This window comes from Leishmania major, chromosome 28 (genome assembly GCF_000002725.2).
Source record: "Leishmania major strain Friedlin complete genome, chromosome 28".
Taxonomy (NCBI): Eukaryota; Euglenozoa; class Kinetoplastea; order Trypanosomatida; family Trypanosomatidae; genus Leishmania; species Leishmania major.
The window spans coordinates 257,846-270,164 of NC_007269.2; the positions used below are offsets into that span (position 1 = coordinate 257,846).

The following is a 12,319-nucleotide window of genomic DNA, read 5'->3' on the forward strand; positions in this document are numbered from 1 at the left end:
GAAGGCATGTGAAGGGGGAAGAGGGCAGACAGCACACACACACACACACACACACACACACACACACACAACAGCAGAACCGACTCCAGAACTGAAAGAAAGGTAGGAAAAGAGCGGCGGTCCATGTACACCTGTGCGCCGTCTCTCAGAACGCTGTCGCTTGTTCTCCCTCTTTGGATGCGCATCCTCTTGCCTCTCCAGTGTCATAGCCTTCCTCTTCTAAAGCCCACGCCACTCACCCACTTCCCTTTCGCTCGACCTAGTCCTCGTTCTCCATCCCGACAGCATCGGCACTGACAGAGGTTGTCTTGAGGATCGACACGGCAGAGGCGCCTTGCATGCTCACTGCAAACTGCAGTGGGGGCACAGGGGCAGGCCAGCGCGCGCGGCACACCTCGCGATCACCCTTGAAAAATGTCACGATGGCGCCGACAGTTGCGTCGGGGTCTTCGGGGTCGAGGACAACAGGGGCGAAGGGGAGCAACGGCGACGCCGGTGCCACTCCCGGAGCTGACGCGGGGGCTGCCGAGGGGCCGCTGGTGGGTGTGGTCGCCGTGCCCGTGCCCGCCGTGCCTCCTCCAGAGCCGCCCAGAGTCTGCGGGGGTGGCAGCGTGGTCGGGTTCGCGGGGGTTGTCATCGGGGAGCTGCTGCTCTGCTGCAGAGGGCGGTTGCTAGCCACGTCCATCGCTGAGGATCCAGGCTGGAAGGCTGGGGACGTGATCGGCGGCTCGGCGCCGCTGCTGGCGTTCGCCATCGCCACGCTTGCGTCGATCACCAGCGGCAGAGGGCGGCTCGGTACCACGCTGCTGCTGCTGAGCGCGGTGGTGCTCGCGACGCTTGCCGGCAACGGTGTCGACGAGAGAGTCAGCGCAGGCTGCAGCGGCGGCGGCAGGTGCTCCATGGTCTTGGCACCGGACGGTGGCTCCAGCGGTATGCCAGGCTGCGCGAACTCCACGCGGACAGTGATCTCATCCTGGCTCTTGTACAGCACGCCCTGCTCATACAGCGCATCAGCGGACCAGTAGCGCACCAGTTCCCCTGTGTTGCAATAGCACACGGTGTTTTTCTGACGGCGAATCTGCATGTCGTTCTGAATCTCCTTAAAGGCAACGACGCCGATGGAAACGAGCTCGCACTTGTCGACGCGGAAGACGATTGTGTGGGCAAGGCCGGTGGAAAGGGGCTCTGTGCCACACAAGTCGAGTATGTCCGATGTCGAGAACTCCACACCGTCGTCGCGGATGCCGGGGCCCGGTGTAAAGCGCCACATCGACGGCGGGTCAAGACCGATCTCGCGCTTCAGCGACTCCAGCTGATACAGCTCTGCATCTTCGGCCACGACGACAAGGTCGTCGGCCTTGTTCGGCAGCCCGTAGCCACGCAGATAGTTGAGGATATGCACGAAATTCTCCGGGTCGCGGTCGAGAAACGGGTGCCCCTGCAAATCACGTGGGAACTCCTGGAAGTTGTTCTCTGCCCACTGCGCCAGCAGTGATGGCGAAGAGCACAGCGTGGACCGCAGCGTAGTTATTTTCGTGCCACCGACGTTAAGAACAACAACGCGGTCCAGCGGCGTCGCGGCGGCGTCCTTGGCCTCCAAGGCGCACCGAGCCGTGTCGCGCGTGGCTGCCTCGTCCACCGGCGCTCCAGAATCCTCGCGCGGCCGCTTACCGTTGGTGACCGGCATTGCCTACGCCGATAGGAGAACCTGCGAAAGACAATGTGGGGGTACAAATTTGGGAGGTGGCCCTTGTGGCAACAATCAAAGCCCTTCAGAGAGTCTAAAGAATGGATAATAGGAAAGAAAGAGAGAGGTGAAAAGAAAAGGCAGTGGGTGGGGGACAGCTGTACAGGTGTGCCGGGAGAGTCATCGCGTCCCACCACCGTACGCGATCACGTAAGAGAGCGTCGGAAGGCAAACGAGCGGCAACTGGAAATAATAACAAACGAGGAGAGTCCCGAATGAGCCAACAAGCACACGCGGCGGTGGCGGCGATGTGGCAATGGGGAGCGTGGCTTTGAGCGCGAAACCAACGAAACAAAAGGAGATGGGGTTACTGTGGAGGGCGCGCTGCGCCCGGTCAGCGCTGGGGCGCAACAGAAATAGAAACGCCCACCAAAAGGGAAGAGGGTGGGTAGTCCAGATAACGTCACGGCCAGTGGAGACGTGACGGCCTTCCGTGGGGGAGGAGCGTCGAGAAAGACAGGGATGTGGGTGGTACTCGAGACGGCGAGTGTATCTACGCCTCTGCGACAGAACATCTGCATGCGAGAGGGTGCGGTGGGAAACAAGGAGGGCAGTGCGCATATGCGTTTTTGTTGTTTTGGGTAGCGTATGAGGAAGTACGTGTGAGACGGCATCGGAGATGGTGTCATAGCGATGTGAGGTGCGCCCGGTATCACACAAACACACACAGGCAGAGAAAAAAGAGGGAAAGATTCACGAAGAGAAGCAACGGAAAAAAAAGAGGGGCAACAACGAGGGGCATCGCACAGAAGGTGACAGAAAAACGCGGACAGTTTCTACGACATCCGCATGCAAGTGTGCCTGGGGGGAGGAGCGGAGAACAGGAGGTGATAGTGCTACAAAAGAAAACGAGGACCGCTTCGACGGCAAGGGCCACGCACACCCACGCAGGGGGAGTAATCCTCGCGGTTCTTATGAACCTAGCATGGACACTGGTACCAGAAATGCACGCCTGCGGTCACCTATTGTGTGTATACTCGTCTTTCGTCTTGCAGCAGCAGCAGCAGCGGTGACCTCAACTACAAGAGGTGCAAAAAGAGCTCACGTGCATCCTCGCACCGATGAACGACAAAAAAAGGCAAAACGCCCTCACACACACACACACACACACACAGGGGGAGCAAGAGAGAGGATTCATCAGCCCTCGTGTCGGCATAACATCGGACTCTGGGGAGCGGGGGGGAGGGGGCACGATAGCCAAAGAGAGAGACATAAAGCCGAGGGAGCGTTGGGGTCAGTCGGTAAGAAGGCGTCGTCAGTATGGCCTCTGCCCCTCTCCCCGTCCTCGCACGCATACACCTCACTCCGCCCCTGCACCGGCCTCACATCCCATCCACTAGCTCCAAGCATTCCGCATCGTCTTCGTCATCCACCTCGAAGGCAGCTGATGCAGTGGTGTTCTCTGTGCGCGCCCTCTTCTCCACCGGGACGATATCGTGACCCTGTCCACCAAGCGTGCGCTGGGCTGAAAGGACGGCGCCCACAGAAGCACGCGGCTCCATGTAGCTGTCACCAGCGCCATCGGAGTCGTGGAACGTGTCTACGGCGTCGTCTCCTCTTTGGCGACCGGTAAGGGGATTCGAGTGCCACGTGTCTGAGCGAGCGGAGTCATCATTATGGGGCACGGAGCCGCGAACAAGGAGGTTGCGCGCCGGCGCGGGTCGCGTCCCTGCCGCCGCGGCGCTCCTCGACGCCGTAGCAGCAGCAGCGGCACTCGTCGCTTTATCAGGCAGCAAGAGACCGGCAAGGTTCTGTAAACACGCAATCAGCATCGGCGGCACCTTGGAGGAGATGACCAGGACTGTTATGTCCGTGAAGAGCAGAAGCGCATCGGTGGTCAACACATCGGGGTAGCGGTTGGTGATGTCCCCGTGCAGAGCACAGTAACACGAGCCGCTGCCGTCACGTAGGAGCACCGTGGAGTCAGCGGCGCTCTCCGTCACTAGGCGCGTCATGAGTCCACCGCAGCACGCCACTTTGGCCGACCGTGAGTACTTGCTGTTGATCTCAGACAGGCGCGTTAGCACAACGCCCTTTTCTCTTGCGAGCGACTCAAGCACTGTTTCTGGATCCATGGCACCGCTGCAGCTGAATCAACGGACGCCAAGTGTAGAAGAAGGAGAAAAACGAGGTGACGGTGCAAGCTCCCCAGGGGCAGATGCTCCAATAGTCGAGCCTGCGATCCCGTGAAGAGAAGATTGAGACGACGATATGCACGGGCGACTGAAGCTTCACGTGGCAGGAGGTCGAAGTGGCTCGGATGGAGAGGAGTTGAGCAAACGTGGAGGGAAAAGGTGGCAGAGCAAGGCTCTTGCGTGAAGTCAGCGTCATCAGTCATCATAATCGAGAGACAAGGAGACGCTGCGAATCCGTGTTTCGCAGGCGTGCCGCGTCACGTCGTGAAGAAGATGCGCGGTTCCAGTGCACACCGAAGAGAGCGCCCATGACGTGCCCCAGTGCGATGCCGGCGTGCAGACAACTCTCACTTGAATGGATCTGCGAATTAAGATGGAGGCACCACATGTAATCCCCCTTCCAGTAAAGTGATACTGTCCGGTGTGTGGGGGAGGGAGGGAAGGGAGGCGCGCGCTTGCCCTGGCAAGGGCGTCTATGATTTTGGCCAGCGACTTTCGCTCGTACGCAGTGAGGAGAGGTAAAGATGAAAAATGGGCCACCAATAAGAAAAAAATGCAACGGAGAAACCAAAAAGGGGGAAAGAACCAAGCGCGTCGAAACCCCCCGAAGAACTGTAATAAACATATGCATGAGTGCGTGCGAGGATGAGAAAGGCAGTTACACGCAGCACTGTGCACCCCTTCCCCACGCCACCCCACGTCGACTCCATCCCTGCAGTCACTGCCACCGCTGCGCGCTATTAGTGCCATCACTGTGAGCAAAGACAGAAACGGGTGAAGTGCATCGCGCGCCGAACAAGGGAAAGGGTGGAGAGAGGCAATCGGGGCCGTCGGCGGGAGATCTGACGCGGAGAAACGGGCGGCAGGATAGACAACAAGAACAAAGCAGAAGGAAGAGCCGTCGTATTCGCGCATTCAGCCCTACCGCTGCTCCTCGCCCTACCCACCCCTCCACCGCAGTCATGATCACTTTCACTAGGCGTCTCTCCGCCTCAAAAGCAACTCAATCACCGCATGCGTTGGGCAATGTGGAGCTCAGCGCAGCGCATTAAACACTGATACTCGTGCGCGTTGAGCTCGCAAGTTCTTTTTGCCCCTCTTACAGCTCCCATTACCATCACTCTCAGACATACAAGTACACCACAGCCGCGACGAGGGCCATGCGCAGCACTCGGCGCATGCCCGTGCGGGCGCCCGCGTTCTTTGAAAGCTGATTGTCAAGGTAGCGATGCAGCAAAAGAGTGAGCCCGAGCGAAGATGCCCTGCTTTGATGATTGTACAGTCCCCATGCAATTAGCCCAAGTGCCGCTGCCAGGAGAAGTCGCGGGTAGCGCATTGCGGCGAACGCGATGTCACCCTCGCTGCACCGTGCATCGGCCTGAGCTACTGCAAGCATTTCCTTCAACTCCGACGCTGTCACCGGCGCCGGGCTCTGGTGCCGACGCCGCAACGCCATCTCCAACTCGAAGATCGTGTCTTCGTCACGGAGCTCCTGCTCTGAGCGTGCAAAGGACTCGATGATCGACTTGCCAAACCACACCACGCTGCCCACCACGAACCAGTTCATCGCCTGCACTAGGAGCGACTCCGACCCTTCCAACTCCAGCGCCGCCGCAGACACATCGCCGCCTTTAGCGCGCTTCGCGATGCTCTCGCGTGCCCGCACAACTGCCGAGAGAACCTTCTCCACCGCCGCCTCCACTTGAAAAAAGGAGGGCAGCAAAGTTGCAGCACTCCTGCCCAAGCGTTGCATGATGCGCTCGATGATGTCGCCCGAAAAGAGCACAATAAAAAAGATCGCCTGCAAGTTGACCTTGATCACTGCCTTGCCGATCAAGGTGGCAGAGAAGAAGGTAGAGAAGGGCATCAGGAATTGTCCGCACGCCATGCCGCATAGGTCATACGCCATATTAGGCCATGCAGCCAGCAGCAAGATGGCCCAGAAGCCGTACCGGCGTACTTTTTGAAGCGTCCAGTTCGTCGCGAGAGAGATCATGTCGTAGGCAGCGGCAGACTCCTGCAGATCATCCTCGTGGCGGCCCTGCAACGCAGCAGCGTAGCTCAGCGCGTAAGGCGGCACCTCGCCCAGGGCAGTGCCAGCACCCCACAGCATGCATGCTGGCACCACCTTGACCAAGTACTCCACTAGCGACATCTTGCTCGCAGCGAGCTCTGGCTGACTCTCCGGCGCGAGGCACACGAAGAGGCGCTCACGCGGGCCGTAGAAGAAGTTGGTCGGATACGTCCAGAAGTTCGCATTGCCGCAGCGTTGCACCGCCGCGCACGTGCGGTAAATGTGAGGAAAGAGAAAAAGAAGGCCAGAGTGCATACCGGTGCCGAGGCCGATCGACGACAGCACGCCAAGCATCACCCAGTAGAGCGCATCGGCCAGCCAGTACTCCACCTCACGCCACCAGCCATTTGCCACGGCAGCGAAGTACCGCTGCCCGTCAGTGGCGGTGAGCTGCCACCATTCACTGAACTGATCCACGCTTACGGCCGTGCGGCTGCCTAGGATCTTTTCAGCAATGGCTTCAGCGCCGCCACCTCCGCGCTGCTTCAGCACCGTGGTGTAATACGAGCTCACCTCAGCAGCAGTGACCTGGCCGTCCCGATTCAGATCAAACGCAGAGAACACCGCCGCCGCAGGGGAGGGCACAATATAGTAAGACACGAGGCACAATATCACCATCAGCGGCAAAAGCACGGTATTAAAGAGCGGCCTGCTTAGAGCCACCTCTGTGTAGTGCACCGTGCCTTGGATGCTGTATGAGAGAAAGAGCAGGGTGGTGCGAAGAGGCCGGTGAATGAGACCGAGGCTCCTCCGCTCGCTTGCAAGGATTGCCTGGGCCTGTTCCAGCTCACTCGCCATTGTTGACATCCTCCGTCTCTCACGTTAGTCTGTGTGTGTGTGTGTGTGTGTTTCTATGGCACGTGTACTCTGTTCAATGCATGTCGGCACTCCTTCGCTAATCTTTTTCTTACATCCTGGCAACGAGCACCGCACGCCCCCCAGCCACACACATCGGCACGTGTGCAAGAGAGAAGCGCAAGCAAACGTGTGAGATGCCATGCACGTATAGTATTTCGCCGGGTGACGACGAGTGAAGGCACATCAACGGTTCACAGCAGCGGACAAACGGAAAGGGACGGGTGGAGGAGGGACAAGTATGGGCATGTCGAGAGGGAGGGAGAGACAGGCGGCGGTGCATCCCATACCACACCATTCGCGTGCGCAGAGGTCTCTCCTTCGCCTCCGCACTTGCCGCCCGCATTGTGAACTGGGAAAGAAGTGGAGTCGGGGAGGTCGACGTTTTAGTCACAGTAGCAGCACCAGTAGTGGTGAGGACAAAGAGAGCAGGAGAGACGGGGCTGTGTCACTGGCGCAGAGATGCGAATCAAACAACAGCAGTCGCGCACCTCGTCTCTGTTTAAAAGTGGGAGCATGAAGCTAAGCAACGTAGCTACCCATCGACTTGTGCACGTGCATGTGATTCTAACCCTTGCGCATCCCCCTTCCCCCTTCTCCCACCCCACGTCAAATACGGAGCCGTCCTGCGGTGGCTCGCTCACCAGTCCTCCACCACCTGAGCGCTCATCGGTCGTTAGAATGCTATTGTCATTTCTTGTTTTCGTATCGTTATAGTCGCCATATTTAGTCCGCGATTAACCCGCACGCACGCACGGAAACGCACATCATTGCACACGTCCACACAAGCGTCCCGTTAACCTTCGAAGAGCAAAAGGAGAGAACCGCACGGCTGATCGACGCGAGGCACAGGGCGCAAGAGACAGCGCAGCACGGAGAACATTCTCTCCCCATCCCCTCCCTCCCTCCGCCTCACGCTTGCTTTCCTTTCAGAGGGGTGCCAGTACGCGCCAACGCACGCACCAACACGCGTCATCCTCGACAAGGAACAAAAAGAGTCAGCTCACGTACACCCACAGGCGTGCTGAAGAAGTCAGGGACGGATAGCGGCCATCGCATGCCTTAGAACTTAAGCCGAATGTTAATCGCGCAGTAACACGGTGAGGTGAAGGAAAAGAGCACAGAGAAACGGAGAGTCGCCAATGGGGTCATCAGCCGGCCCACTCGCGCGCATGCACACACGCAGTGGCGCGGACAACCACATCCGCAAAGCCGAACCATCGTCCACGTTTCACGGCATAGGAGGAAGTGCATCATAACTTGGTGCTGCGTACCACGCCTGGCCGCATGCCCCGCACGCCGACGTACTCACCCTCCGGCTTCGGCTGGAAACTGCGTGACTGGGACTTCTGCACCTGCATACCGCGCTCGTACTTGCGGCGTTGGGCGACACGTGGGTTCTTGCGGTCCTTCGGGCGGGCCCTCGTGAGTCCACGGTGCGACTCGATCTTCTTGCCGACCTTGCGACGATCCACCTCCTCCTGAGCAGGGCGGCGCGCCGAGGCGGCAGCGGCAGCGGCAGCCTTTCGAGAGGACTCGGCGGCCCGACGGGCACGCTCCTCCTCCCACACCGCCTCGTAATCCCCATCGCTGCAGTCGTCTCCGTCGTCCGCGCCGCCGAGGTCCATTTCGTCCTCGTCGCCGTCCACGTCGCCCATCCCATTCAAATCGTCCTCGTCATCCCCGTCATCGGAGTCCGCTGCGGCGGGTTTTGATGGCTGCTTCGATGTGCGCTGGCGGCCCAGCACGTCCCCAGCCTTCTTCTGCCGGCGGCGCAGAACCTCCATGAGAGAGAGACCCTCCTCGCCCTCAACTTCGCTGTCACCCCCGCCGTCCTCGTCGGCGCCGCCGGCAATGCGAGAGAAGAACTGGTCCTCGTCCTCCTGGTAGCTGATGGGCGCTATCGTGGAGCTGGCGGTGTTGCTGTTGTTGAGCGCGGACGCCTTCTTGGTGCGCACACGCGTCATGGCAGCCTGCTCTTCCCGCTCCAGCTCCTCTGCCTCCTTTATGTGGCGCAACTGCTGGCGGCGCTCGCGGGCCTCAGTGTTCTGCATGGCGCGAGAGGACTCGAAGGCACCACCCTCGCCGGACTGCAGCGGACGAAGCTCGTTCAGGTGTGCAGCTGCTGTGGATTTGCCGCTGATGAGGCGGTTCAGCGAGTACTGCAGCTTCTCCTCCAGTGGCCACATCTTCTCCAGGTACACACGAATCTCCACCAAGTGGTCGATCACGGGGTGGCCAGCTACCTTTCGGCCTTCCAACTTGAGCAGGAGGTAGAATGTTACGTGCATGCAGTAGCTCAGCATGAGCTGAACCTTGGTTTCTAAGAAAGAGACAAGATTCTTGTCCGAGGGGGATACCTTCCGCTCGTAGAGCAGCTCGTGAAGCGGCTGCGCGAGTGTCTTGACCTCGGCCATGTACGTCTTTAGGTCCAGCAGCAGCTTCAGCAGCTCCGGTGACTCCTTCTTGAGCACTGCCAGCCGCTCTGCCGTGGTGAGAGCGGCAAAGTCGCGCTCGACGGCCTCGATTACCGGCGCGGCATCGAGCGCGTCCAAAGAACTCTTCTTGGCCGCAGCGTCACGCCGCGAAGACATGTGAGCCACCGACACGCCGGCCACGTCGAAGTCTTCCTCGGTTGTCTTCTTGCGCAACCCCTTCTCCGTCACCACCGCTAACTCTTCCTCTTCCTGGTATCCGCCGTTCTCGTCGTCGCCGTATCCGTCGAGGCGGTGCGCGTCCGAGGGCAGAACGGCGAACATATCCTCCTCCTCTACGCCATCCTCTCGGGTGGCCTTGCGGCTGCAGCGGTTGTGCACGACATCGTCATCGTTGACGTACGCACCCGCGTCCCCAATGTCGAGGTCGAGATCCTCGACGATATTGTCGCTGGCCTCCTTGCGCGACCGCTTCTTACCCCCCTTTGCTCCCCGTGACATCGGTAAACGATGACGGAATGCGCTACAACAAAAGACGAGACAACGGCGGAAAGCAGAGGGTGCTGATAAGCAGCACAGCGACGGCGAGACAGAGCCTGAAGCAGCAGAGCACGGTGATCTACTGCTTATAATCTCCCTCTCTCTCTCTCTCTCTCAAAGTTCGCGTGGCTGCTCTTATACAGGCTTGCGTGTGTGTAGGGGTGCGCGTTTATATGTGCGCTGCAGTGGGTAGCGAGGAAAGAGTTGACAGAGGGACGAGGCAACCAAGTCAAGCCCCATCGGGGTGTGTGAGTGTGGTCGTATGTTTTCGGGGAAAGGGGAGGGTATACGGAGGAGGGAGAGAGAATAGGGTGCAGCAGATGCAAACGAAAGAGACTTGCACACGTGATGGAGCTGCGTCACTTCTGGCGACGGGGCGCTGCGACATCCTGCACCGTTCCTGTATCCCTCCGTCCCTCCCCCACGGCAACGAGTGCTGTGGAAGGAAGCAATAGAGACACAAACACATAGGCGAAGCCTCACACCGCGACAGAAGTGAAGCAGCGTCCATAGGCGACACAACAGCCGTGGCGCCACCACCACGTGCCCCCTCTTGCCTCGTTGCAGAGCACGAGCACTGAGCAAGGATATAAAAAGGTGAAGCAGCCCGCCCACGCACACAAGGGGAGCTACAAAAAGAAGAGGAAAAAAATGAACGAAAATGTCGCACAGTCCCGTCAGCAGAGGCCTACGAAAGGGTACGACGCGCGCCTTCTCCTTGTGTTGATTCGAAGATTTACTTCGCCCTTTCCGCTTCGTGGTGGGCGTGGGGCGTGTGTGCACGGATGCGCCTCGTTCGCTTACACTGTGAGAACAGGGAGGGGGACGGTTACGGCAAAGAGGGTGTAAAATACAAAAAAAAGGCAACGGCAAGCAGTGCAACACTGCGTTGCTGCAGACGACGGAGTGAGCACGCACTCCTGCACCAACGTGCGCGCACCCAGCTGCTCACTTGCAACAACAATCTCCAGGCGTGGTAACCTCTTCACGTGCACACCATAGGCACATATCCAAACCCCTTGGCATCCACCCCAGGCATGTGGAATTCAAAAAAAAAGGTAAACCACAGTCCACCCAGTATCACTGCACCAACCACCCCCTCTATCCCCAGAGCTCCGCTGCGTCTACAGCTGGCCCGTACACGCCACGGCTCGACACCCCATGCTCCTTACACCAGCGTCCACGCACTCGCTGCAGTTTCATGTACCAGCCCCAGAATTCGTGTGTGCGCAGCTGCTCAACCAATCGCCGGTCGCGATGCATCTTCTTCGCGTAGTCGATACGCTTCTCTTGTGCGTGTTCGAACACGACGCGCGGCGTCATGGGCATCACTGGCAGGTGTCGAGATTCGCGCTGCGGCTTTGGATGGTTGGCGAGAATCTTGTGCACATCGCTAAAGCCCTGATACATGCCTGGTGCCGGCGAGGCGGGCACACGGCCTTGGTAGTCCATTCCGTGTTTGGCTAAGTACTTGTGGCGGAAATCAGAGACCCAAAATGATGGACGCGCAAAATCCTCGTTCAGTACGGTGCGCCAAAACATGCGGTTGTATGGATTCGTGCGAGAGCTACTCCAACGACGCTCATAGTTGCGCGCGCGCGGCGGCACCGGATAGGATTGAAGCGCCTTGCGGCAAAGCAGTGATGTATGCTGCAACATCATGTGTAATCTCTCCCTTCCTCTCTTGCGCAGAAGCACCGCCCCCGAGTCGCAAAGCGCAACGCACAAAAACAAAACAGAGGAGAGCCACAGCAACACCAATTTTAAGGCAGTCGCCGTAGATACAGATCGTGTGTGATAGATGCATTATATATACATATGTGTGTGTGTGTGTGCAGTTGTAGGCATACAGACCCACACACGCACACACGCACGTGCGTGAGGGCCATCATGCCAGGGATGCAATGGATAGCCGACCAGCCACGCAACCCCCACCACGCAGGAAGGGCAGTGCCCGATTACAAGCAAAAACAATAAGGAATTCAGGAATAAGAATGGGACGGATGGAAAGTGAGGCGAGTTTGTATGATACGCGGCATAGAACCAGCAAAGAGAGAGAGAGAGAGAGAGAGAGACGGCCTCGCCACACACGTATGAAAAGCACGGCGCGATCGCGGTAGAGGCAGGAAAACGAGCAGTGACAGCGATGGTGTGACTGCGTGTGCGCCTGTGGCTTTCACGGAGAGAGACGTAATCTTTGGAATAGGCACTCGGTGCGCTTACTGTCAGCGCGACAACAAAGACCCTCTTGTGTATCTGATGCGTCTCTCTCCCATCACACAGCCCGATTGTTGTTGGTGCTACGACTGATACGCTGCTTATGGCGTTGGCTCCGCTCGGGGTTGTTTCCCAACACGAGCTCCTCCGCCAAAGCCATCGAGAGCGGGAAAACGCTAGTTATACATAGGCGTGCATGTCAAGGCTGACGCTCTCTGACAAGATGGGGAGACGGGGAAAAAGAAGAATCAAAGGGCAGCGGGCGACAGAGAAATCGGCTCGCCTGGCAACAGGAGCGCTGCCCCTCTCGCTCGCT

At 58.8% G+C, this 12,319-nt stretch overlaps 5 protein-coding genes across 5 annotated transcripts; all 5 read right to left on the reverse strand.

The window, feature by feature from the left end:
* Window positions 1-259: 259 nt before the first annotated feature.
* Window positions 260-1,687, reverse strand: LMJF_28_0700 (conserved hypothetical protein; the record flags this gene model as incomplete). The annotated part of the gene is made up of 1 exon (XM_001684296.1): window positions 260-1,687. The coding sequence occupies one exon, from the start codon at window positions 1,685-1,687 to the stop codon at window positions 260-262; it is 1,428 nt and encodes a 475-aa protein (XP_001684348.1).
* Window positions 1,688-3,069: 1,382 nt separating this feature from the next.
* LMJF_28_0705 (conserved hypothetical protein) lies at window positions 3,070-3,822 on the reverse strand (the record flags this gene model as incomplete). The annotated part of the gene is made up of 1 exon (XM_001684297.1): window positions 3,070-3,822. The coding sequence occupies one exon, from the start codon at window positions 3,820-3,822 to the stop codon at window positions 3,070-3,072; it is 753 nt and encodes a 250-aa protein (XP_001684349.1).
* Window positions 3,823-5,005: 1,183 nt separating this feature from the next.
* On the reverse strand, window positions 5,006-6,763 carry LMJF_28_0710 (conserved hypothetical protein; the record flags this gene model as incomplete). Its single annotated transcript, XM_001684298.1, has 1 exon — window positions 5,006-6,763. One exon carries the CDS (start codon window positions 6,761-6,763, stop codon window positions 5,006-5,008), a length of 1,758 nt encoding a protein of 585 aa, XP_001684350.1.
* A 1,301-nt stretch (window positions 6,764-8,064) lies between these two features.
* On the reverse strand, window positions 8,065-9,747 carry LMJF_28_0720 (conserved hypothetical protein; the record flags this gene model as incomplete). The annotated part of the gene is made up of 1 exon (XM_001684299.1): window positions 8,065-9,747. One exon carries the CDS (start codon window positions 9,745-9,747, stop codon window positions 8,065-8,067), a length of 1,683 nt encoding a protein of 560 aa, XP_001684351.1.
* Window positions 9,748-10,887: 1,140 nt separating this feature from the next.
* On the reverse strand, window positions 10,888-11,448 carry LMJF_28_0730 (conserved hypothetical protein; the record flags this gene model as incomplete). Its single annotated transcript, XM_001684300.1, has 1 exon — window positions 10,888-11,448. The coding sequence occupies one exon, from the start codon at window positions 11,446-11,448 to the stop codon at window positions 10,888-10,890; it is 561 nt and encodes a 186-aa protein (XP_001684352.1).
* Window positions 11,449-12,319: the final 871 nt, after the last annotated feature.